The sequence below is a fragment of the Mya arenaria genome, chromosome 3 (assembly GCF_026914265.1).
Source record: "Mya arenaria isolate MELC-2E11 chromosome 3, ASM2691426v1".
Lineage (NCBI taxonomy): Eukaryota > Metazoa > Mollusca > Bivalvia > Myida > Myidae > Mya > Mya arenaria.
Genome location: NC_069124.1, coordinates 64,583,647 through 64,611,070, shown reverse-complemented (window position 1 = coordinate 64,611,070; position 27,424 = coordinate 64,583,647). Strand labels below are relative to the sequence as shown.

Here is a 27,424-nt window from a genome sequence, read left to right as displayed (position 1 = left end):
CTGACTTCTCCTCACTTCTCTCCAAAAAAATTCAGCCCAGTGAGCTCGAGGGAGCCCTGATGATTGAGGAAAGGACTGATGAAAACTTGAAACTGATTTGAAACATTCGATACCTGGAAACTGCAATCAAAATAAAAATACAAGGACCACAAGCCGATGTCAACGCTCTTAAATTGTTCCTTACTTTTTCTGATAAAAAGGGCCAAAACTTACCATTTATTAATGTCACAGTTATGGGCCCTACTAAATGCATAATTTCTCTGTCTACATGATCATCAACTTTCAGCTTCATTACAATAACTTTGAGTTATGTATTTTGAGTTATGGTCAAGGTCAAAAACGTTATGCCAGCAACGCGGCTTAAGCTATCACAATTATAACCTCAACTCTTTTTTCTTAAAAAACCAGATGAGATTTCAAAATGCTATTATAACCTCAACTCTTTTTTTCTAAAAACAAGATGTGATTCCAAAATGCTATCAAAATCAACTTTTAAGGGATTCGCTCATGTATATTTACATTTGCCGAAGAATTCCAGCTGTCAGTATCTTAGTTTTAACACTCCTAATAGTGATTTACCACACTTTATTTCCAAATAAAAAACTGTAAAGCAATAAAAATTGTTTCAAATTTTAATCGAGCCCATCAAGTGGTTGCTGAGATTTGGACTAAATGGTACTTAAAATTGCACGCAAAACTTTAACCACAAGTTTTAAACCTGCACTCTCACAGATAGAACGTTTTGATAACTTTTTTTTATTTTTTGTCTTGGAACGAGCCAATTTATTCCAAAATGCATTTAAACCAGTCATATAAGACAGCTGACAAAAAATCAGATCGCAGATTTTTATATCTAGGTTCAAAAATTGATGTTTTATGCATTTTTTTTTATAAACCCTAAGTAACGCTTTTAGCCATAAAACATTAATTTTCAAACATAAATATGAAAATCTGTGATCTGATCTTTTGTCAGCAGTCTTTTATCACTGGTATGCAGATATTTAAGCACAAATTTGCTCATTCCAAGGCAAAAAATAAAAAAAAGTTAAACGGTAAATTTGTGAGAGTGCAGCTTTAAGTAAAAAGGGCCATAATTCACATAAACCATGCAAGAGTAACCTAACTAGCTGAATGTTCTATTTATGATGACTGTGAAGTTTCAATCAAACACAGTGTAAGTGGATGGTTGGAACGGAGTTTAATGGTACTTGAAAACAAAACTTCCAAGAAAAATAAAGTCTATAAGTTTTATCATATTTATTACATGTGATGACTGTGAAGCCATGTTTAAAGTATCAATTTAAAACATCAAGTGGTTATTGAGATAAATGATCTTAACAGTAACTTGCACACAACTTTTAACCAATGTGTGAAGCACGAAATGCAGCTGGTGATGTAAGGCTGAGTGGAATAGCTCTCTTTGTTCTTCGAATATTCAGGCTAAAAAATAATATGCTATTTAAAATTACGTAGTGTGACTTTCTGGTCCTTACCTTGTTTGGAGACAGCTACGAGCCAGAGGAAAAGGAAGCAGCAGAGGATGATGCCTGTGATGACCACATTCTTGAGTCGGGCTCGCACACGACCCATCCGACCGCTCACTGCCTCACCTGACACCTAAACAAGGGCAGATAATAATAAAAGTGATGATATATGAATTGGGTTGTCTTCCCACTCCCAAACAGGTTTGTCCAGAGCTATATTCTTCCTTTCAATCCCAAAACCCCAGGAACGTTATGTAGATTATAATCAAATATCACTGTCCAAGTATTTGAACTGATTGATCACACAGCTTACACAGGTTTGTCCAAAGATATATCAGTTTTATGCAAAGAATCAATCCTTCCGGGAATTGCTCACAATCTTATTATGTAATTAGATGGTAGTAACATTTAATGAGACATAAATGTCCATGCACTTGATGCTTTAAGTCCCTCTACTTATAGTGCTGTAATAGTCTGCACAAGAGTTTCCAATACAACTGCTCCCCCAGTCTGACACTTGTGACTGTGACACCAGAGCATTGTGGAGTATATATACAGTCAGTATCATTACATTAAAGCCTTTTGGGCATAATTCATGGATTGCTGATCCATTTTGTCACTAGACAATGGTATATATTTGACGTTTTAAACCACAAAATCACAGTATATCTATTGTAATGTTCTATACTAGAGAAATGATCAAAAGAGGCTGATTTTTCTATTCCTTGTTAACTATCAGATTACACCTTTGTTCACACAATCCATCAGAAGTGTACACCAGAATACACCATAAGGCAATGCAAAGTAAATGAATTGAACATACTGATAAAAACTGAAAAAGTCCTCAAAATCAGAGTGTACTCTGAGTGTCAAGACACCTTATCAGTTGTTAACTGAGCTGAAAATCATTGCTCTCTTAATTTATCTCTTCCATTTATGACTTTATCAGCAGAATGTCCTTAATTTAATTCCCTCTTTAATGTAGGCAATAGATGATTTGTCTAAATATTTCTAAAAAAATTGAAGTTCACTTAAACATCAACACTGCTGGAATGGCCAGTAATAAAAATAGAATGGCAATTGCAGTGCACACAATTAAAGCTTAATTTATTAAGGCTACTTATAAGGCTGCAAATAGCCAAGAAAATCTTCACACTCATCTATTTTTTTTCTCTGGAAAAAGAACATTTCCAAGGAGAGTTAGAGAAAATCATTTCTCTGGAAATACAAGAAAGAAATATTGTCACTACCAAAAGATAGATTCAGAGAAATGAACAAATTTCGTGAAGTTGTGCCTTTTGGGAGTTCAATCTTTTATGTGAGCTACATTACTATTACATGATAAATCTCAAAGGAAATGGCAGAAGGATGGACCTGACTTCATCACGAATGCATATAATGTTCTACTATTCCAATTATTATGAAATTTGCATTCTAATCAGGCCAAAGGTTATATATCCAGCGAATTAGAAACATATTCATATGTTGGTGAACATTCAACATTGTAGGAATAATAATTGAGTTATCAATCTCTAGGATTATAAGTTGCAGTAGCTTATAAAAGTATCGTAACTGTTTTAAAGGATATAATAGAGGCATCCACTCAATTTAATAAATTTTCAGACTAAATTCTAACATACCGTATTTGGTTATAAAAATATTGCCTCATTTGAAAAATGTGTAGAGAGAAACGATCAATGAAACTACCACATTTAGAAATTATAAATATCTAAAAATTATTGCTGTAACTAAAGAAGAAATCACATTTGTTCTTGCATCAAAATAGCCTAGAACTATATCCTAGTGCAAATTAAAACTTTAACGTTGACCATAATCAACAAGAGTCAGCCTTTCCTCTTTTAAGCATACCATTAATTTAGTTTGGTGACAAAACCAATTCAAGTGAGAGGACGTAATGCTTCTTCAAAAGGCAACATTTGGCTTCAAATGAAGACTTAAAACAGAGATAAATTTTCTTTTTCTTTACCATTTTAAATGAAGTAAAGGGCATTCCTGGCTGCTTTAAATAGCCCAGCCTTTGTTTGATGTCACTAATGTATTAAAGCCAGTTATCGTAAAATTACTGTTTATAGTTCCTGACGATATCATCAGTGTCTCTAATAGTCATAAATTATATGATGCCTGTATTGTGTATTGTCATCACAAAGGATCTTCATTCACAACAACACAGTTGTAGGCAAAAGGTTTATTATTCTTTTTATTCAACAAAAAAAATTGAATAATCAAATACTGATTTTGACATTTGAATACCAAACGTTCGAATATTTGTTTGTATCCCTTATTTGTATAGTAACAGTAGCCTTGAACTTGACCCTGACGACCTCAAAAGCCATCTCAAGCTAGTTTTTCACATAAGCTATGTAAGTACCCTTTAAATACCAACTTTCATTATTATATCTCCATCAATGGTAGGTTAATTAAGTTAATGGGCGAAAACCAATGTTTGATGCCCGTCTGCCTGCCTGTCCAACCACATCACACTTCTAATTTACTTGGTTCTCAGTATAAAATCTGTTTAAAGAGGGTGCTCCCTAAAAACACTTAACAGCATTCATTTTCAGTTGTTTTAAGCACTTAAAAACTCTCAAGAAAGTGTCATCATGCACGCTGGTATTATAGTAATTTTACCAACATGATTACATCACATTATTCAATCATAAATGGCACTTAAGGTATTAGCCAAGTAATACAACTCGGGTAACATCAGGTAACATATACCGCCACTCGCCATAACAGATCGCGATTAACATCGGACGTATTCCGCCTGTACCAGATGTTGCTATTTTAAGATACATAATGTATTTTCGCGCTTATATTCATAGGTCAATGATGGAATTTCTACATCATAGTATTTGGAAACTCTGTGATTTTTTTCTCATGAATATTCGTTAAATATAAATTGAACTTAGAATTTTGTTTAGAATCATTTTATAATCATTTTAATTGTGTTTTGGTACGCGACTTATATCTAACATACCATCATACATGTATATATCCGTTATTTGTTTACAAAATGCATATTTTCAAAGTTAACCTGTTTAAGTAAAAGTTGTGGATGGTTTGGGGCTCAAACCCACGAATGCTGAGGACACTAGCAAAACTCATTTGCTTGGTGTAGGTCTTGGCAATTATGTCAAAACCCTGAAATGTCTGGAATCATTATCAACCGTAATTGCACAACAACTACATATTTATGCCTTCCACCCCACAACCTTGGCCAACACGGATATTAGTACAAAATGTATAGTACTTGAGCATTTGGATGTTTATGGTGGAAGTTTCTGCTGGTTGACAATCAGAAGTCTATAATTTCTTTCAGGCAGGAAAATGACTGAATATTACAAAATCAACAACAGGTTATGAAGAATTCAAGCCTGCATTTAATCCTATGTTGGATCCTTTAGAGCAGATTTGACATCCATGTCTGTCCACAAGGCACCAGCTGCTTCTGATAAAGATAATGTGGACTTAGATTTTGTTTTTATAAACACCCTGTATTCAATTATCAAGTGGTGGTGGTGGTGGTGGTGGTCTTCATGGTGGTGATGATGATGATGATGATGATGATGATGATGATGATGATGATGATGATGATGATGATGATGATGATGATGATGATGATGACAGATTTGATAAACATTATAAATTTGTATGTATCGATAAATTTCATCAGTTGCACAGCTTTGATAAACATTATGAATTTAAATGTATTTAAGCTACAGTGGAGAAATATTAAATTGTTCATATTTTATTTTGTATATGTATGCCAGTATAATCATCAATACTAATTAGTAAGAAATGTTTTAAAGTACAACTTTTTTTCCTTTACAGCAAAACATTCTCGATCATGATCAAGAACCTGGAGGGGGATGAAAACCAAATCAGCATTAACTTGGCATTGATTATAGTTATCATCTGTGCAGACTCTACAAGTACAAAGGCATGGGAAAAGACCATGCAAACTTCAAATGTTGAAGAGTGAAGAATTATAGTGAAAAATCTAAATGTTACAATGTAAGAATACCAATGGCATATTAAAACAGATGGTCAAACATATTTTACATGTTATAATGACATAGTCGAAAACTTTCACTTTGACAGTTTTGGAGGGGCATTTCCGCCCGCTTTAGTGTTCTTGCTTCTTCACATATTTTAATTTAAAAGCACACACTTTTTTTTTTAAACACCGCATTCTGAGTTAATATGATAAGTAAAATGTATTAACTTGAAAGAGTACATTTAATGAATAAGTCCAACTAAGCTTTATCATTTTTTAAAAGAATAAGGTTGATTTTTAAGCATTTCATTTTTCTATAGTACCCACGGGTCCGACTATTCTCAAAGCAAAATATTACAACACAAAACCATAAATGATAAAATATATTGAAATAACATCGGTACACAGCACATAAATAGTTAATTGCAATAATGTATTAAGTAATCAATAAACAATGATTTTAATCTGTCCTCCCGATTTCACTCTCTGCAAAGCCCACAAATTATTTGTCGTCGACATGAATTGTATATGGAACAGCCATATATTGTACCGCCTTCAATGTTCTCAACACCGAAGTTAAATATTTCAAACACGTGGTATAATGAGTCAAACAACACTGTCATTGCAACAGTTTTTACTATAGGTTTAGGTAACGTAAGTCCGCGGTCAAAAGGTAGATATAAAGGAAGTTTTTTACGCCTTCACGTATCGACATTGCACAATGATGCCACTTCACATGGTGCATGTCTATTTGTTTTAAATACAAAATTATATACTACATTTAAACTTGTACAACTCATAATTAACTGCTTTTATTTTATTGTTATTTGCTGATGCTAACCTTCCCCGATTTTTTACTGCCATTAAAACTAAAATGATCAATCGATGTGAGTAGCAAGTGGAATGTAAACAAAGATATTTGGTCTTGAAATGGACTCTGGAAAAAATTTAGAAGAACTCTGGGGGGAAAAGCGCATCAACGATCTACGGTATTTACTCATGAAGGAATATGCTACAGTAATGAAAATTTGAACACCTGGCAAGTGTGTTAATTTTGGAACACCCTTTCGGGAAAATGTGTGAGGTTACTACCTCCACGTTATCATCAGGTTTTGCGCACGATTTGTGTCATTCGTTGCAGGGTTTGGCAATTATGCTTGAGAAAACCAAATTGTTTTAAAATTAAGTTTCGATCCATCGTCAATTTATTTTATATGATAATAGGAGAAACAAGAGCTGTCACAGAGACAGGGCGCTGGACTATTCCGCTGCTTTTCAGTGTAAGGATTGAAAAGTTTTGGCGAAACATGAATGGATCACTGTTAGATTAGATTTCAATGCAATACATGATGCTGTCACAGAGACAGCGCGCTGGACTATTCCGCTGCTTTTCAGTGTAAGGATTGAAAAGTTTTGGCGAAACATGCATGGATCACTGTTAGATTAGATTTCAATGCAATACATGATGTGTTGAGATATTAACATAAATGTGGTTACATGCAATGTTTTAACCAGAATTTTTAGGTGTAATAATAAAGGGCCATTATTTGCAAAATACAGTTATCTAACTTGGTTATTCAATTAGGTTGGGTGGTTAAATACCATTGTATAAAGTCTCAATGCAATACATCAAGTAGTTGCTGAGATATTATCCTATGTGTGCTAACATGCAAGACCTTAACCAGAATTTCTAAGTCGCATAATAAACGGACAAAAATTATATAATATGAAAGATAGAGTTATCTTACTTGATTAAATAAGAAGGTTAAATGGTTGGGAGCCTGTGTGTAAAGTTTCAATACATGATGTATTTGCTGAGGTATTGACTTAAAAGTAGTTACATGCAAAACCTTAACCAGAATTTCTAAGTCGAATAATAAAGGGCAATTATTTTGCATTAAATGCAAACTAGAGTTATCTAACGATTAATTTAGTAGGTTGGATGGTTGAGTACCATTGTATAAAGTCTCAATGCAATACCTCAAGTAGTTGCTGAGATATTAACCTATGTGTGCTTACACGCAAAACCTTAACCAGAATTTCTAAGTCGAATAATAAAGGGCAATTATTTCCATTAAATGCAAACTAGAGTTATCTAACTTGGTTAATCAAGTAGGTTGGATGGTTGAGTACCATTGTATCAAGTCTCAATGCAATACCTCAAGTAGTTGCTGAGATATTAACCTATGTGTGCTTGCACGCAAAACCTTAACCAAGAGGTGACGCCGATGCCGACACCGACACTTGGGTGAGTAGAATAGCTCTCCTTATTCTTCGAATAGTCGAGCTAAAAATGATTAAGACTAAGCCTTGACCTCCACTGACCGCCAGTTTTCAAACCACTGCCTGTTCGCAGAATTGTGACAAGGTTTTGTTACATAATATTTGTTTTATGTATGTGTGTATTTTCTATATTTTAGAGTTAGTTTTGTTTCAGGATTATGTCTGTATGTTTTAGTATATTTGATATGTTCTTTGATTATCAATTATGATCTGTATATATATTACTACATTTAAGTATATTTGATATATTCTTTGATTACCGTAAATGACTGGGTATAAGACGTTAGGGGGTATTAGACGCAGGGAAAACAATCTGTGAAAAGTCCAAGAAAAAAACTTTTAATCTATGTTTTTGGTTAAAAGACGCATAGAAAAGATGTCATTGTCTGGCATTTTCGGCCACCATCTTTGTTGTCAGACAAAAATTATTTTTTTCGTGAAAATGGCGACGGTTATCTTTAAAACCATACAATGATAAACTGTCGAGAATGATAAGTTAAGTTATGCAAAAACCTTATATTGTACAGGTTTGTTCTCAAAATGTCAACACCTACAGAAAAGAATAAAGAATGTGACAAAGTGCGAAAAAACAAGACCATTATCGCAACAGTATGTGGTATTGGTATGTTAAACAGGATAAAGGCTGAGTCGAGTATTTCACACCTTCTCGTACAACTGACAAAAAATATTTTGAAGTGCCCAACTTCGCTTTTTTATATGCAAGTTTAATTATTGTTCAATTCAATTTATTATTCAAAATAATATTGAATAACTTTAATCGAAAAATATGTTTGTTTAAATTATAAACATCTTACGATATACCGTATCCCGATCTTCAACTGCCATTTTAACTCGTATATACTCGATCAATATGACGCGAGTAACATCCCTTTCTACATAAATCTAAACAAACTCTCGGCTTAAAATCGACCTCAGAAAAAAAGTTAAAAAAATTGTTACTGGGTATTATACGCAGGCATTTTTTTGCATCAAAATATGAGGGAAAAAAGGGCGTCTAATACCCAGTCATTTACGGTATCAATTATATCTGTATATATTACTATTAAATGCACATTTTATGTTAACCAAATTTGCACATTTTATGTTTACCATATTTGACAATGTAATTGATTTTCATTGCTGTATATCTTCTTTAGCTGTTGTTTAAAAGGTAAAAAATTATAAAACAGTCACCAATAAGCAACATTAGACCACCTTTATATCACTGTAAATTAATAAACAAATATCAAATATAAAACCTAACTAGAGATTGCTTTTTTGAAAAAGCGCATGTCTCCCCCATTGTGTGGTCGTAGGTGAGAAATAATCAATGATGGACAATCAATACGGGTCATCTACTAGTCATGATCAACTGGCATACCAGGTATTAAGTTCCTGGGTGGAAGCATTCTTTAGTTATTGAGCGGAAACCATTTTTTACCTCACAGTATTGTGACCTTCATCTTTGACCTTCTGATCCCAAAATCAATAGGGGCCATCAACTAGTCATGACTAACTGGCATACCAAGTATGAAGTTCCTGGGTGTAAACGTTCTTGAGTTATTGAGCAGAAACCGGTTCTTCACCTCAAGGTCAGTGACCTTGACCTTTGACCAACTGATCGCAAAATCAACTAGACATCATGACCAACCTCACTTCAAAGTTTGGTGAACCTAGATCAAAGCATTCTCCTGATATTGCACGGAAATATTTTTTTACATTAGAGGTCACAGCGACGTTGACCTTTGACCTTGTGACCCCCCAAAATATAGGAGTTTTCTAAACCTCATGATCAACCTCCCTACCAAGTTTGGTGAACCTAGGCCAAACCATTCTCAAGATATTGAGCGGAAATGTTTTTTACATTGGGGGTCGCCGCGACCTTGACCTTTGACCTAGTGACCCCAAAAACAATAGGGATCTTCTACACCTCATGACCAACCTCCCTACCAAGTTTGGTGAACCTAGGTCAAACCGTTCTCAAGATTTTGAGCAGAAATGTTTTTTATATTGGGGTTCGCCGCGACCTTGACCTTTGACCTAGTGACCCCAAAAACAATAGGGATCCTCTACACCTCACGACCAACCTCCCTACCAAGTTTGGTGAACCTAGGTCAAACCGTTCTCATGATTTTGAGCAGAAATGTTTTTTATATTGGGGGTCGCCGCGACCTTGACCTTTGACCTAGTGACCCCAAAAACAATAGGGATCCTCTACACCTCACGACCAACCTCCCTACCAAGTTTGGTGATCCTAGGTCATGCGGTTTTCCAGTTATCGATCGGAAACGAAGTGTGACGTACGGACTGACGGACTACCGGACTGACGGACAGGGCAAAAACAATATGTCTCCCCCAGAGAGGGGGAGACATAATAAGAAAATCATGGCTAGCAACCTTTGAAATACAATTTAAAAGAGATTTTTATGACATTTTCATTTCAACTTGCCTTTTTAACTACATAAGCAACAGAACATGTACCATCAAGATAGGTCAGTTGTTGAGGTGCCATGGATACTGTTTTATGGCAACCAAGCAGTATATAAGGGAACAACAATCTTGTCCCTTATCATACTGCTACTTTTACTTCTTCAAATAAACTTCAATAACTGGACATCTTGTACTTTTTACAGGTAAGAACTATTTTGTTGTATTTTTTCTTTTAAACATTTCTTATTTGATTTGATAAAGATCGCTGACTTATTTTCTATGAAATATTTTATTTAATGCTTTTTATTGATTATTTGATTTGTAAATAACTTGAATTTATTATTATATCAAATATACCTTTTTCATTTAATTCAAGTATATTGTAATTTAACTTAGCATGTTTTCCTCATTTGGTACTCTCATATATCAAGCGAGTTTTCCCCATGAAGTTATCACTTTATATTAATAATGAATTGTTAGGTTTCATGTTTTAGATATTGAAACGTTTATATTGTATTGTATATACATCATACTGCTACTTTTACTTCTTCAAATAAACTCCAACAACTGGACATCTTGTACTTTTTACAGCTATCTCTTAAACAACCGAATCAATCCCAACCTTGGCAAAACAGAAGTGTGTAAGCACCTCTGACTCTTTCAATGCAGTGACGCTTAGTAACAGTTCATGGCTGCCAACAAGCCATGCCTTATACAAAGAACTTACTTTTAGTTATGTCTTGGTCAATCCTCCACATCCCTTACAGTGGTCAAACTGTCTTAAGTGTAAGAAGCTGAGTCTCCGGTACCTTAAAAAGATGAAGTCAAAGATCAGGGTAACCTACTACAAAATACCTGCATTTTGACAGGCCATTAGTGAGTGCAAATGGTGACTGAGGCTCCAACCCATGACCTCTCCAGGGTGAGAGGGGGTCATCTTCACCACTGTGCAATACCACTTCAATATTGTTTTCATTGGCTGTAATAAACCTAGTAAAGCATGTACACATTTTGGTACAAATACAAATCGCACCAAAGGGACAGCAACTTGGTACAACCTCAATGTAATGTATATATGCATTGGTTGATGTAAAACAGCAAATTAACTATCAAACAAGAGATGTTTGTCAAACATTATGCCCCCCCCCCCCCCCCCCCTGAGCGCCATGTTGTCAGGATTATATGGACAATTGAATGAAATATGCATGGACCCAAATGATGCTAATTTGTCACTGACATTGGATGCTGTTGAGGCAGTTTTAAGATTATGACCATTCAAAGTGTGAGAATAGAGTGTGTTATGACCATGACCTTTGACTCTATGACCTCAAAATCCATAGGAGTCATCAGCTGATCAACAAAAATCTAAATGTCAAGTTTGAGGGCCATGGGTGCAGGCATTGACAAGTTATCACACAGACAAAGTTTTTTTCGCTCAAGGTCACTGTGACCTTGACCTTTGACCCGATGACCCCTTAAATCATAAGGGGTCATCTAGAGGTTAGACACAACTCCAAGTCAAGTTTGAGGGCCATGGGTGCAGGCATTGTCGAGTTATCACTCTAAACATCTACGCATTCAAAGTCACTGTGAACTTGACCTTTGACCCAATGACTCCTAAATTCAATAAGGGTCATCTTCTGGTCAGGCCCAACTTCCATGTCAAGTTTGATGATCTTAGGTTCAAGCATTGTTGAGATATCACATTTGTTAACTTTTTGCGTTAAAGGTTACTGTGACCTTGACCTTGGCCCGATGACCCCAAAGTCAAGAGGGGTCATCTACCGGTCAGGCCCAACCTTCTTGTCAAGTTTGATGACCATAGGTCCAGGAATTATCAAGTTTGCTTTCAAGGTCACTGTGACCTTGACCTTTGACCCTCTAGAATCAATAGGGGTCATCTACTGGTCAGGCCCAACTTCCAAGTCAAATTTGATGGCCATGGGTGCAGGCATTGTTGAGTTATCACTCGGACAGACTTTTATCATTCAAGGTCACTTTGACCTTGACCTTTGGCCCGATGACCCCCCCCCCCAAAAAAAAAAAAAAAATAAAAAAATAAAAAAATAGTAGTCATCTTCTGGTCAGGCCCAACCTTGAGTTTGAGGGCCATGGGTGCAGTCATTGTTGAGTTATCACTCAGACCGTCTTTTGTCATTCAAGGTCACTGTGACCTTGACCTTTGGCCTGATGACACCTAAAACAATAGATGTCATCTACTGGTCAGGCCCAACCTCCAAGTTAAGTTTGAGGGCCATGGGTGCAGGCATTATCGAGTTATCACATGACAACCTTTTACCATTCAAGGTCACTATGACCTTTGGCCCGATGACCCCTAAAAACAATAGGGGTCTTCTACTGGTCAGGTCCAACCTCCAAGTCCAGTATGAGGGCCATGGGTGCAGGCATTGTCGAGTTTTGACTCGGACAACCTTTTACCATTCAATATCACTGTGACCTTGACTTATGCCCAATGACCCCCAAAAACAATAGAGGTCATCTACTGGTCAGGCCCAACTTCCATATCAAGATTGATGACCATAGATGTAGGCATTGTTGAGTTATCACTTGGACAAGCTTTAAAATTATTTTACCATTGACCCTATGAGCCCTAAAATCAACAGGGGTCATCTACTGGTCAGGCCCAACCTTCATGTCAAGTTTGATGACCAAACGTTCAGGAATTGTTGAGTTATCAGTCGGACGAGCTTTGGTCTACCGACGGACCGACCGACCGACATGTGATAAGCAATATACCCCTCTTCTTCGAAGGGGGGCATAATAATAATCATGCTTAAGCCTGAAACGATAAACCATGCCCCATTGTTCTTATCATATAATATCATGTCTAATAATTTAGAGATATTATTCTTAATCACAGGGAGAGTATCATAGCAACCGAGAAATTTATCAATACTTTCACTACTAATAACTTTTTTTTTAAACAAACCCTACCAGTTCTAATCACTTTTTAACGAGCTAACATTTTTGAATAATTCCCCACTATGTATTTTAGCCTAAGAAAGAATTTTGTTTTTATTTTAACTGGTAATGCAAATCCTTTCAAAGGGGTAAAAATATGTTATTAAAATCTATTATGGGTAATGTTTAATTATACTCAAATTTAGAAGATAGGAATATTAAATGAAAATTAGACAAGTGATAGTAACTGACAGATGGTTATAGAACTTGCTGTTATACTTGGCCATGATATACAATATACAAGACATTTTGAAGTTAAGTGTATGTTAAGTTACAGGGTACATGTCAAAACACAACCACATTGTGGATTTTTTTTGTCAATTCTTTATCATGGAAAATACATTCTTTAAAAAAAATGATTCTTTAAAATTGACTACCCATTTAGCCATGTTTTTTGTTTTTGTTTTTTTTTGTTTGTTGTTGTTGTGTTTTGTTTTGTCTTTTGTTTGTTTGTTGTTGTTGTTGTTGTTTTTTTGGGGGGGGCATTAGTTTGTGAGTTCAATTTCAGTGTTAATATTTAAATGTTTTATAATCTACTTCTTCACAATTACGTAAAAAATATGTTAGGGTTTTCTAAATTTGAAAAGATATTAAGTGTTTTGCATGTAGATGCATTTGTGTTTACTGGTGCATTAGCGAGCTAAGGCACGATCTATTTGGCGAAAAACTGCAGAATATATAATCATTTACAAGAGATATCAAGGAACAAACTTGTGTTTACTACTTGAAGTGTTGTGGTTGAGTATTAAGACTTGCATGAACTCTCCAAAACCAGTTTGAAACAGTTTTGTGACAGGAATCTATTTACAGGGGCAGATCCAGCATTTGATGTTGGATGGGCATAACTAAGGGACGTAACCTTTTGACTTACGCCCCTCTCTCAAAAACAATTTTTTTTATAGTATAGTGTTGGCAGGGGTGTAAGGGGGTACTGCCTAGTGATCAGACACGCTTATCGAGTACAATCGATAAATCGTCCCTGACAATGTAATGTCAGCGAAGATCAATAGTGGTTGTCCAAAAACGATGTCGCTATAATGTTACTTCCAGTAATAACGTATCTTTTTGTAATGCGGTAACTTAGATGTAATTGATGCGGTCTGCATCATTTTGCATCTGATAGATCTATATGTTTTGTTGTTATGCTCGTTCGAAGTTTTTAAAGTCATTACAAGTTCATGGACATTTTATAATATTAACTGCTCCAATAAGCATGACTATAGTTTCACACTTACTGACTCCAGGTTAAACCATTTAAATGACCATGATGATACTACATTATGTATAAACAATATATTCTCAAATTATATAATGAACTTTCGATTATGGTCCGATAGTAGATCAAAATGGTTGGTCCGATTCAATGCGATTATCGATAGCAGATGGAGTCTGATTTTCAAAAACTAGTATCGGTGCTTCCCCATGAAAAATGTTCAAGTCAAAATGGTTAATTTTGAGCGTATTTGACTACTTTTTCTCTCCCACAATTGAATTAAAAAGTAAACTTGGACATTTTTAGGGGTGGTGCGTGCCAGATGCGCTCCCGATGGATCCGCTAGTGTTTTACAACTCACGCCATAAACAATATGTTTGGAGTTAGAGAGTTTTATGTCCGTCAAATTAGATGTTGGGAATTCCCCATTAAATTTAACTACTTCCACTTGTGGAAAAGACCTCAGAACCTAAATGTTCGCGGTTAGTAATATCATTGCCATTTTAAGTCTTGTTGATGCATACATACCCAAAATTTACATTTTATTTTAATTGTGCATCAGAAAGGTTTTTAATAAACTATTTAAAGGCAAAGCTCCATGAGATTGGGTATCCTTTGATACATGTATGTAATAACAGTGTAAAAATAGTTTTCAGTGTAACATACACTAGTTCCTGGTTCGTAATTAATCCTTGTGAGGCCATGATTCAATCTATTTGTGAATGATAATATTATCTTGTTTCAGAGTCATTGGCAAAAAGAAACTGTTATGTTTTCACAATTTACATTCATTAATACAAAGTTGCGACAGCCATCCTAATGATTCTGGTATTATATTGAAATACCTCATTAAAACAGGACCTGGTATTAGCATTATTCTTCAACAATTCTGAACCTGGAAAACAGGAATCAATTATATCCCTGAGCAATACCAGAATGGTAAATTCAATAACACAGTACATTATCAAAGGAGCTCATCACAGAAATGTGTCAAAGTTATTTATTTGGAATTTCAGGCTTCTGCCATATGAATTTCTATACTTTTGGACTTGTTACCCCAGTAATCCATATTATACGCCCTTGAGATTGTTTCTGACAAATCACTTCAATCTGTTTATACAATCCAATCAAAAGGTAGTTTGGCCCTGTCATGGCATTTATTAGATCAGTCTAGCTACAGAAAATTGCAGCTGCCAATGTTAAAGCTTGCATTGTCTCAGTCATGTACATGGAACATTCCAAGTCTATGAATATTCCAAAACTATTCCAATCAATTTCAACAGCAAAATTACCAAATTTCTTTATTCAATATTAACATCAAGATTAAAAATCCACTCTCATCAATATCAACAGCTATATTACAAAACTAACCAATCAATATCAACAGTGATAATACAGAACTAACCAATCATTATTTACAGAAACATTACAATATGACCTCCACCAATATTAACAGTGATATTACAAATCTTATACTCCTATCAATATCAACAGCGATATTACAAACAACCCCATCATTATCAACAGCGATATTACAAACCACCCCATCAATATCAACAGCGATATTACAAACCACCCCATCAATATCAACAGCGATATTACAAACCACCCCATCAATATCAACAGCGATTTTACAGAACTACCCCCATCAATATCAACAGCAATAATACAAAACTACCCCCATCGTTATCAACAGCAATATGACAAAACAACCCCATCATTATCATCGTTATCAACAGCAATATGACAAAACAACCCCATCATTATCTACAGCGATTTTACAGAACTACCCCCATCAATATCAACAGCAATAATACAAAACTACCCCCATCAATATCAACAGCAATAATACAGAACTACCCCCATCAATATCAACAGCAATAATACAAAACTACCCCATCAATATCAACAGCAATAATACAAAACTACCCCATCAATATCAACAGCAATATTACAAAACTACCCCCATCAATATCAACAGCAATAATACAAAACTACCCCATCAATATCAACAGCAATATTACAAAACTACCCCCATCAATATCAATTAACAGCAATATTACAAAACATCCCCATCAATAACGACAGCAATATTACAAAACATCCCTATCAATTTCAACAGCAATATTACAAAACATCCCTATCAATTTCAACAGCAATATTACAAAACATCCCTATCAATATCAACAGCAATATTACAAAACATCCCCATCAATATCAACAGCAATATTACAAAACTACCCCATCAATATCGACAGCAATATTACAAAACATTCCCATCAATATTGACAGCAATATTAAAAAACTACCCCATCAATATCGACAGCAATATTACAAAACATCCCCATCAATATAAAAGCAATATTACAAAATATCCCCATCAATATCGACAGTAATATTACAAAACTACCCCCATCAATATCAACAGCAATAATACAAAACTACCCCATCAATATCAACAGCAATAATACAAAACTACCCCATCAATATCAACAGCAAAAATACAGAACTACCCCCATCAATATCAAAAGCAATAATACAGAACTACCCCCATCAATATCAAAAGCAATAATACAGAACTACCCCCATCAATATCAAAAGCAATAATACAGAACTACCCCCATCAATATCAAAAGCAATAATACAGAACTACCCCCATCAATATCAACAGCAATAATACAGAACTACCCCCATCAATATCAAAAGCAATAATACAAAACTACCCCCATCAATATCAAAAGCAATAATACAGAACTACCCCCATCAATATCAAAAGCAATAATACAGAACTACCCCCATCAATATCAAAAGCAATAATACAGAACTACCCCCATCAATATCAACAGCAATAATACAAAACTACCCCATCAATATCAACAGCAATAATACAAAACTACCCCCATCAATATCAACAGCAATAATACAGAACTAACCCCATCAATATCAACAGCAATAATACAAAACTACCCCCATCAATATCAACAGCAATAATACAGAACTACCCCCATCAATATCAACAGCAATATTACAAAACTACCCCCATCAATATCAACAGCAATAATACAAAACTACCCCATCAATATCAACAGCAATATTACAAAACTACCCCCATCAATATCAATTAACAGCAATATTACAAAACATCCCCATCAATAATGACAGCAATATTACAAAACATCCCTATCAATTTCAACAGCAATATTACAAAACATCCCTATCAATTTCAACAGCAATATTACAAAACATCCCTATCAATATCAACAGCAATATTACAAAACATCCCCATCAATATCAACAGCAATATTACAAAACTACCCCATCAATATCGACAGCAATATTACAAAACATCCCCATCAATATCGACAGCAATATTAAAAAACTACCCCATCAATATCGACAGCAATATTACAAAACATCCCCATCAATATCGACAGTAATATTACAAAACATCCCCATCAATATCAACAGCAATATTAAAAAACATCCCCATCAATATCAAAGCAATATTACAAAACATCCCTATCAATATCGACAGCAATATTACAAAACATCCCCATCAATATCGTCAGCAATATTACAAAACATCCCCATCAATATCAACAGCAATATTACAAAACATCCCAATCAATATCGTCAGCAATATTACAAAACATCCCAATCAATATCGTCAGCAATATTACAAAACATCCCCATCAATATCGTCAGCAATATTACAAAACATCCCCATCAATATCGTCAGCAATATAACAAAACAACCATCAATATCAACAGCAATATTAAAAAACATCCCTATCAATATCGTCAGCAATATTACAAAACATCCCCATCAATATCGTCAGCAATATTACAAAACATTCCCATCAATATCGTCAGCAATATTACAAAACATCCCCATCAATATCGTCAGCAATATTACAAAACATCCCCATCAATATCGACAGCAATATAACAAAACAACCATCAATATCAACAGCAATATTACAAAACATCCCTATCAATATCAACAGCAATATTTAATAAAAAACTACTCCAAAAAATATCAAAAGGTTTTGACATTTTCAACTTCCGACATATGATTATGTGAGATTAAGTGACATATAAAGTTTTATCCAAAGTGTTTGGTGGTTTCAGTACTTCCAAGCAGTCAATTTTAGAAGTTGTAGCACACTTTTAGGGAGTACCAGTAATACAATTCCAAACTTCCTTTAATGGAAGCTCTTACAGACCTAGGACTACCTGACCTCTGCTTTATACCATAACCTTGACTTTCAATTAGCATAATTGGGACACATTGTGTTTGTGTCATCCTGACGAGATCAACAATAATGTGCCTAGGTTCAAAATCTTTCAAGTGTTTCAAGTGGACTGGATTTAAGACACTGAAAGTAGGGGGAAGTTACAGGCTTGATCAAATCAGAGGTTTCCATTTATAGAGTAACAAGAGTGCCGCGCATCGACTGCCACTGCTTCCCATTGCTTCCCAGTTGTGTTTTTTAGTGAAAAGGGACATAACTGTACAATTATTAAAGCCATTCAAGTGTTATTGCTAAATATGTGCATAAAGCCTCAAGCAATGTTTACCATGTGTCATATGAATATCTTGAATCATTTTTAAGCTATGGCCAAGGTTAAAGTGTTTGCATTACAGTGCAGATGATGCTCAGATGAACACCATTGGCACCAAGGGTTATGACAACACCTCGCCATCCTGATGAACACCATTGGCACCAAGGGTTATGACAACACCTCGCCTTCCAGATGAACACCATTGGCACCAAGGGTTATGACAACACCTCGCCTTCTACATGAACACCATTGGCACCAAGGGTTATGACAACACCTCGCCTTCCACATGAACACCATTGGCACCAAGGGTTATGACAACACCTTGCCTTCCATATGAACACCATTGGTACCAAGGGTTATGACAACACCTCGCCTTCCACATGAACACCATTGGCACCAAGGGTTATGACAACACCTTGCCTTCCACATGAACACCATTGGCACCAAGGGTTATGACAACACCTTGCCTTCCAGATGAACACCATTGGTACCAAGGGTTATGACAACACCTTGCCTTCCACATGAACACCATTGGTACCAAGGGTTATGACAACACCTTGCCTTCCAGATGAACACCATTAGCACCAAGGGTTATGACAACACCTCGCCTTCCAGATGAACACCATTGGCACCATGGGTTATGAAAACACCTCGCCTTTAAAAAACACAAAAACAGACGAGCTAGGACTTTACCAGGAAAATAGAATTTTCTACCAAGTCCTATGCCCTGTTTGACTCAATGTGTGCATAATACCCTAAACATAAGAGCAACACATTTATTATTGACATTATGCACCTGCAACATCAGTATGCAAAATTACAACCTTCAACTTCATTGCAAGCAGGCATTTATCAAGTCACTGACACTGCAGACATTTTAGAAACCAATTCAAAATGGAAATGTATTTTTTTTATCTTACAGAAAAATAAAACTGATTTACTATAATTATTATTAACAGCATCAACAAATATATTACATGAAGAAAAATATCAAACATTACAATGCTCTCATGACAACTATTTGCCATTTGGAAATGTAATTTGTTTTTATGAGCTCCGAGAAAATCTGTTCTTGTAAGCCATAAGGTGGCAAAAGACAATCAAACATCATGATGGCATATAATTCCTGCTGAGACACCATTCCAACCTACACAATTTCATTAAGCACCAGACAGACGAAACAACCGGCCTTTATTACCTCAACATCTATATAACCTTTGTATTATTTCATGAAATGCAAATTTGGGAAACATCTGCCAACTTTCCTATAGACAAGAGAAGAAATCTGAGCTGATCCCTAGTTGCAGAGAAGCTACAAGATTATTTTAGAAAATTAGTGCTTCTGGCATATATGACTATCTCTGTATAACGATTTTCTTATATACATGTATTTTAGATGATACATTATAATTTTCAGACACTGTGTAACTGATGTCTCGACACTGTATTACTGATGTCTCGACACTGTATTACTGATGTCTCAACACTGTGTTACTGACGTCTCGATACTGTATAACTGATGTCTCGACACTGTATTACTGATGTCTTGACACTGTATTACTGACATCTCGACACTTTATTACTGACGTCTCGACACTGTATGACTGACGTCTCGACACTGTATCACTGACGTCTCGACACTGTATCACTGACTTCATGACACTACTGACGTCGTGATACTGTATTACTGACGTCGTGACACTGTATTACTTAGTTCGTGACACTGTATTACTGACGTCGTGACACTGTATTACTGATGTCTCGACACTGTATTATTGATGTTTCTGACACTGTATTATTGATCTCTCTGACACTTTATCACTGTTTTACTGACTGTTGCTGAGGCCTTAATATGTCAAACAAGGCTTATTCATTTACAGGTACATATTATATTCTATAAAACAAATTCTAACAGATTGAATAAAAAAGGTAAAAAAGTAATACCTTTCACCTGCCACTAAGATCCTAGCTGGGACCTGGAATAAAACAAACTTATTTTAATGTCTTTTAAAACATACTTCTATACAAACCATCATTTCTGTCTAGAACACTTTAAACACTAACTGATACAGATGTGCTATGTAACATTAAATCAAAACAGCTGCCCATGCCTGGTAAATCTTATCTCATATATGATGTTGTAAGAAACAAGTCTTTGTATAGTGTGTATTACATTTTTTTAAAAATGCCTCTTAGGCCTAAAAAAAAAATACATTTGGTTCGGGTTACCCGACCCTACCTACGGAATAGGTGCCGACCCTACCGTTTTTATAGTCAGTTTGAAAAAAAAAAATGAAAAACTAAAAAAAATAAAAAAAAAAATAAAAAATTCGTTTTTTTTTTAAATTGCTTTTCAATATGTAGTTTAAACCTTAAATGCTTATACAGAAGATAGCTTTAACACCATTCTCCAATGATGAAAATGATATTCTTATATAAAGCCTAATAAAAAAAAATAAAAAGCCTACCTGCCCTACCTATTTTTGAAAAGGATGTAACCCTAACCAAACAATTTTTTTTTTAGGCCTTATAACACATCCTGTTTTGTTATGATTCTAATATAACTTGGTATTTTTGAATACAAAATAAAAAAGCATAGCATTTCAATCAGTCACTTTACATAAAATGTTGACATTTATGACTATTTCATATTTTGTAGCTAAATAAAAAAGTAAAAAAAAATTCTATTATGTCCTGGTAAACAAAATATATGCTTAAATATATCCAAACAGTGTGATATGTGTCGCTTCAGTTAATTTCTTATGTCTTATAAAACTCCATTCAAACAGTAGTTGCTCATAAATAAAAAAAACAAAAACATTATAAATCGCCTTTCATGTGAAGAACATAAATTATTTCAAGTGAAGGGTTGTATAATTCAAGTTTTATTTCATCCTACAAAAGAAATACATTTCCTGATATAGACACTTGAGCTCGGATGAATAAACTTAATTAGCTACTATAAGCAATAAAATCAGTGTAAATGACCATTGCTTGAATATCAACAAAGTCCACAGAAAATGAAAAAGTAAAACAACAACAGATAACTATATGACCAAACTAATATTCATGTGACTCAGTAGTGAAATCAGGATGTATTTATTTATTTGAACACAATCACTAAATGTGGTTGTTGTTGTTGAGTTTATAAAGATCTGCCCAAGCACAATAATGTCTGCATTAATATGGCTTGACCCTGAAATAAACCCAACAGTGACTTAAACTAAATTTTGAAGTCAAACAGGTTTTGCCCCCACTAAATGTTTAAGATTGATTGTAGTTATATATGCAATCTTTTATGTGTGGCACAGACAAACATATTATAACAATCAAAGCGTGAGGCGTTGAAAGACTATCTGCGGGCAAATATGTGAGAGTTGCAAATTTTATTTGAACTATGGGAAAAGGTCTAAAGGTTTTTCGGTGTTTTGATTAGAGAGCATACATAAGACAAATTTTATGAACTTACACGTTTTAATTCTTTAAGGAAAATGATTTTATTTTTACGAGCAACTTTAGCAATTATACATGTACCTTTTAAAATGCAGAGCTTATCAGATGGTCGTTTTCCCACGGCGAGGACAAACATGTGGTCAGTTAATCAAATGTATGTAGAAACTATATGTTTAGAATATCGGAACTAGTCTGTTTTTATGAATGAGAATAGGATTGTGCTTTTTAAAGTTTATTGATAAATTTAATGTTATTTAACTTATTTATGTTTAATATAAGTACCTTTGTAGAAACAGTACTAGTGCTGTTATGAATGCTTCGTACTCTTTGGATTTTAAACAGTTTTAATCCGAACTACTTTGCTTCATACTCGGACTGCAACACGACCAATCCATTTGTATGGTTTTGACGTCATTCTGCTAAACATAGAGCGCATTGAGACCAAAAAATGGGTTAAAACGACATGAATAGAAGTAGTTCTTTGGAGTTTGTGGTCTTAAGACTACCTGCGCACATGCGCAGATAGTCTAAAAATGTATTCATACTTCTTCAAATAAACAAAATATTTGATAAAACTTCTCAATACTGCCCCTGTAAGTTGCTTCAGTATCACATTCATCTATTCATACAATGGCCTTAGTCATGCACAAAATAAAAAGGCTGACACACAATCACCTTACAATCTCATACAGAGCATAAATTTTCTTCATTTTTCAGCCAAAAGTTCTATTTGAAAGTGTGATTTTTTTTAGCTTTAATCCTGGTTGATTCTAAGCTTTGACTCATGGTTAGCAGATGTCTTCTATTAGAAACTAGAGCTGTCGCACCACTGAGGAGTGATGAAAATTTACACATGCTCCCTGTCCACAACAATGGTAAACTACTTCTAAACAAAAGTGAAGTACATCAGACTAATTCTTTGACTGATTTATTACCCAGACACCATTTTTGGGGCAAATTCTAATTTGAAAGGGTGTTATTTCCCATGTCCCAAAAATGATTTATATCCGTTTACTAGTCTATTGGTTGTTATCTGGACAGCATTTTTGGGGAAATAATTATTGTAAGTTGAAAAGGGGCCACAACTCCCTAAACAGTTTATGGCTTGTAAGTGAGGTTGAATTGACCTGTGTTTTATGGTGTTGAACCATGTACCAAACTAATGTACCAAAAATTATTTAAATCCATTGACCCTTTAATTACCATGTTGTTGTTTTTTCGCAATTTGTTATTAATTTTGGTAAAATAATTTGAAAAGTGGCCATAACTCCATAAAACATTGGTAGATTGAAACCAAAGTCAAACTTGACCTGTATTTTATAGTGTAAAACATGTTTTTAAATTGGTCAATCTTTTTTAAGAGTTATTGTCCAGACATTGTAAAAATCAATAGACCAGGCGATGGACTGATTGACAAGCTCACTCTTATTTATACACTACCTATAACGAATTACCGGTACACCCATGTTAATAAAGAAAACAAATGCTATTTATTAATGAGTATTCTGTGGTAAATTACCGTATTAAACTTTCCCTAAGAGGGAAAATGAAGCAAATGAACCTGTACCACAAAACTGGAAAATGCCCTGTGACAAATAACTTCTGATATGTGTGCGAATCCCAATGATCATTAACTCCAAAAATTAGGCCACAAATTGAATCTGTTGTTATTGACTTTTTGTCTGACAGACTGATAAACAAATACTGTATGTTGTTACAGATTCACATACCTGAATAATTCAGAAAGACTGTTTTATCAAATAGTGTTTGGCCTTATAGATGCTCATCCACCTTCCCATACAATCCATACAATGGAAGTTGGACGTAATTAAGGCTAACAGCTTTACACGTGTAAATGATGTCGAGTAATTTTTCCGCTGTAAACATTTACAAATTTGCAGACTGTTTTACCAAACAGTCAATGTGATTAAAAAGCATGAAAATATTCCCATTATTATCAGTGTTGTGTGTAGTTATCAATGGCAAATATGTTAAGCAAACAGTCTGAAGTTTACATAGCAACATTTCACTTTATTTAAAAAAGATGGTCAAACGAAGGTTAGGTGCAACTTCTTTGAGACAGATTTGTTGTATTCGGAGCAAGGTAAGTACAGGGACAATAAAGATACATTTGAAGCATATATCATGTTTGTATATGGCGTAAATGTGAAAAAACAATCAGAATATTTTTTACTGGATTAATTTGCTCAAAGATTAATGACATACAGGTAAACAGAAAGTTTAATTTGGATACTGACTATGAACACATACAGCCTTGAATACAAGCGTACGTTCATTCATCTTCACAACTATTTATCAATGAAACATGTATATGGTAAACATCATTAAAAAAGCAGCCTGGACGGCATTTTAGAATGACAATACAGCAGCTTACAATGTACGTGCGTGTGCAGGCAGTAATCATTTACTACGACTTTTAATAGTTGGCATCAATTTGTTTAATATGTCCAGTGCTCACGCTTACAAACATTTGTTAACATGGGAGCCTAAGACATAATGTCATATTATGATGTTTAAACCGCACACCTGTGATATTATCTAGACTAAGAAGCTAAGTTGATGAATTTTGTGATTTTTATTTTCTTAATCATTCCAAATATGAGACTTGTATCACATTCTTTACTTAATCAAAGGCGCACAGAGAGTTCAGAAATGAAAATAGAAAAAAAATAATGTTTAGACTTAAGCTGTCAAGTACACATTCATAATTTAAAGATTTTCACTTTAGATCTCTTATACTGGTACCAACACTACAGATATTCAATGAACCACTTAAAAGGAAATTAATATGCAACCTTATAATAAGTAACGTGGCTACGAATACAGCTTCTTACAGGTCTTGTTTTTTGGTAAAATAAATCTGCCCCACCCACAAATCTGTCAAATAAAAAAATCTTAACCTAGATGAAAATCAAAATTGAAAGCAAAACAAAACGTTTACATACTAAATGCATATGATAAAATAAATCGTACATACAATTCAAATATACGAGAAAATGTTAAAGAAGCGATCTTTTCATTTTACTTGTACTAACAATTCGTACCTATCTTCTTCGGTACGATCTTCTTCACACAATTTAAATGACTGGTTTACGAAATTAGCAAAAGGCTACAGCCAACAGGAATTTATCGCAACACCCGGATTTTAGATACAGCGGTTATTTCCCTTCCAGCATTCTTGTTAAATGCTATTCTTACGTAAGAATCATTTCATTGAACCGGAATAATAAAAAAATGTAAAACCAAAATGTAATAATAAAAAAACGTGTTTGTTGAAATCATACAAGTAAAAAACACACTTTAGTTTGTGAAATTTACAGCGGTCAGTGAGCGGATCACTATTTCAGAGTCTACAAACTTGCAAGCATCAGCGTGTATATAATGCTGTTTTGCAAGAGCACTAACAACTAAATTATAGTTGCTCACTCTTTACTTGAAATACCAAATACATGTATGCCATGTGCATATGGGGGAAACATATCAACTTCTTCTTCTTCTTCTTCTTCTTCTTCTTCTTCTTCTTCTTCTTCTTCTTCTTCAAGTAAAAAGTGAGGAGTATGTACAATGAAGACGGTTAGAAAAAGAGAGTTAAGAGTTAAGAAATGTTGGTGTCAAGTTGAAGACTGAAGGTGTCGCAATTGTGCAGACTGACACGATGGAGGGTTGAAGCATATTCCTGTCCCTGATGGTTCACGGGGAAATGTTTGTTCGGTATCTGATCTTGTATAGCATGGCCAGCTTGCCTCAGATCCATGAAAAGGGCTTAAATGCCAGACCAGTTATGAGAGCGGCTAGATACAAAGCGGGCGGACTATTGTACCTTTTCGAGGCATCGGATGTCTCCTTTCTCGTGAGGGTCCCACACAACGTTTGCATATTCCACTGAGTGTCTGACCAGAATGAAGAAGGCTTGTTGTTGTATGAATGTTAGGGAGATCAATGAGAGCGGCTAGATACAGAGCGGGCGGACCTTCGTTGTACCTTTTCGGGGCATCGGATGTCTCCTTTCTCATGAGGATCCCACCCAACGCTTGTATATTCCACTCAGTGTCTTACCAGACTGAAGTAGGCCTGTTGTTTTACGAATGTTAGGGAGATGTTTAGATTTCTTTTCAGGATACTGATGGTCTTATTATCTGTAGTTGTTATGTTCTTAACATGTTGAGTTTAGTTCAGAGTTGATAGTGCATATCAGGTATTTCACATAGTCGACATGTTCTAGTGAATTGTTGTGCTGTTTGAAGTCGTACTTGAGTTATTGTCTATTTCGGAGATAGTTATGACTTGACATTGCTATGGATGATATTCCATTTTCCACCTCTGTCCCCATTTTGGTAGTTCATGTAGGTCTTCTTTAAGCACTCAGCAGTTAGATGCGGGGGTAATAGCTAGGTAGATTATGGTGTCATCGGCGAAGAGGCGAACTTTAGATTTGTTGGTATTAGGGATGTCGTTGATGTTGTGGAGAAATAGAGATGGACCAATGACGGAGCACTTGGGGACAACGGACTCAACTGGGACGGTATTTGAAGAATTACCTTCTAGGCATCTGTTTGGGATCAATCGGAAAGAAAGGACTGTTTCCACCTGTTGATCTTGACTTGGATGCGATAATGGTAAAATTCATGGAGTAGGAGACTGTTAAAGAATTGGTCAAAGGCCTTTGTAAAATCCAAAGGCCGTCTGATTGTTTGCCATGGCCCAGATTGGTCATAATGTCGTAAGTGGATTCTCAGGATTCTGGCAGCTGTGTACCGAATGATTGTTGCTTCAGGAAGCCATGTTGGAGTGGAAAAGATGCAGCTAGACATTCTGTGCTTCATTATATGGCTTGTCACTAGCAGTTTTCCAGCGTTCTGGTATTTCAGATATTTTTATCGACGTGTTAACTATCATGGAGAGGATTGGAGCTATTGCCTGAGCAAGTTCTTTAAAGACTTTTGGGGTTACTTCGCCAGGGCCATCAGCTTTGTG

General features: G+C 35.0%; 1 protein-coding gene across 6 annotated transcripts in view; it reads right to left on the bottom strand.

The window, feature by feature from the left end:
- The window catches only part of LOC128227606 (alpha-1,3-mannosyl-glycoprotein 4-beta-N-acetylglucosaminyltransferase B-like), a 51,537-nt gene extending 26,001 nt beyond the window's left edge, over nt 1–25,536 (bottom strand). The window contains exons 1-4 of one of the 6 annotated variants that reach the window (XM_052938301.1): nt 25,495–25,536; nt 20,921–20,952; nt 10,943–11,024; nt 1,494–1,617 (exon numbers count right to left, since the gene is read on the bottom strand). In XM_052938301.1, the coding sequence (XP_052794261.1) occupies nt 1,494–1,590 (97 nt within the window). In that variant the 5' untranslated portion in view covers nt 1,591–1,617; nt 10,943–11,024; nt 20,921–20,952; nt 25,495–25,536. Of the gene's footprint in view, nt 1–1,493; nt 1,618–10,942; nt 11,025–20,920; nt 20,953–20,994; nt 21,016–22,711; nt 22,836–25,427 lie in introns of those variants that run through there. The other 5 variants (XM_052938300.1, XM_052938303.1, XM_052938302.1 and 2 more) reach the window with 5 other exon arrangements.
- Between the last annotated feature and the right edge of the window lie 1,888 nt (nt 25,537–27,424).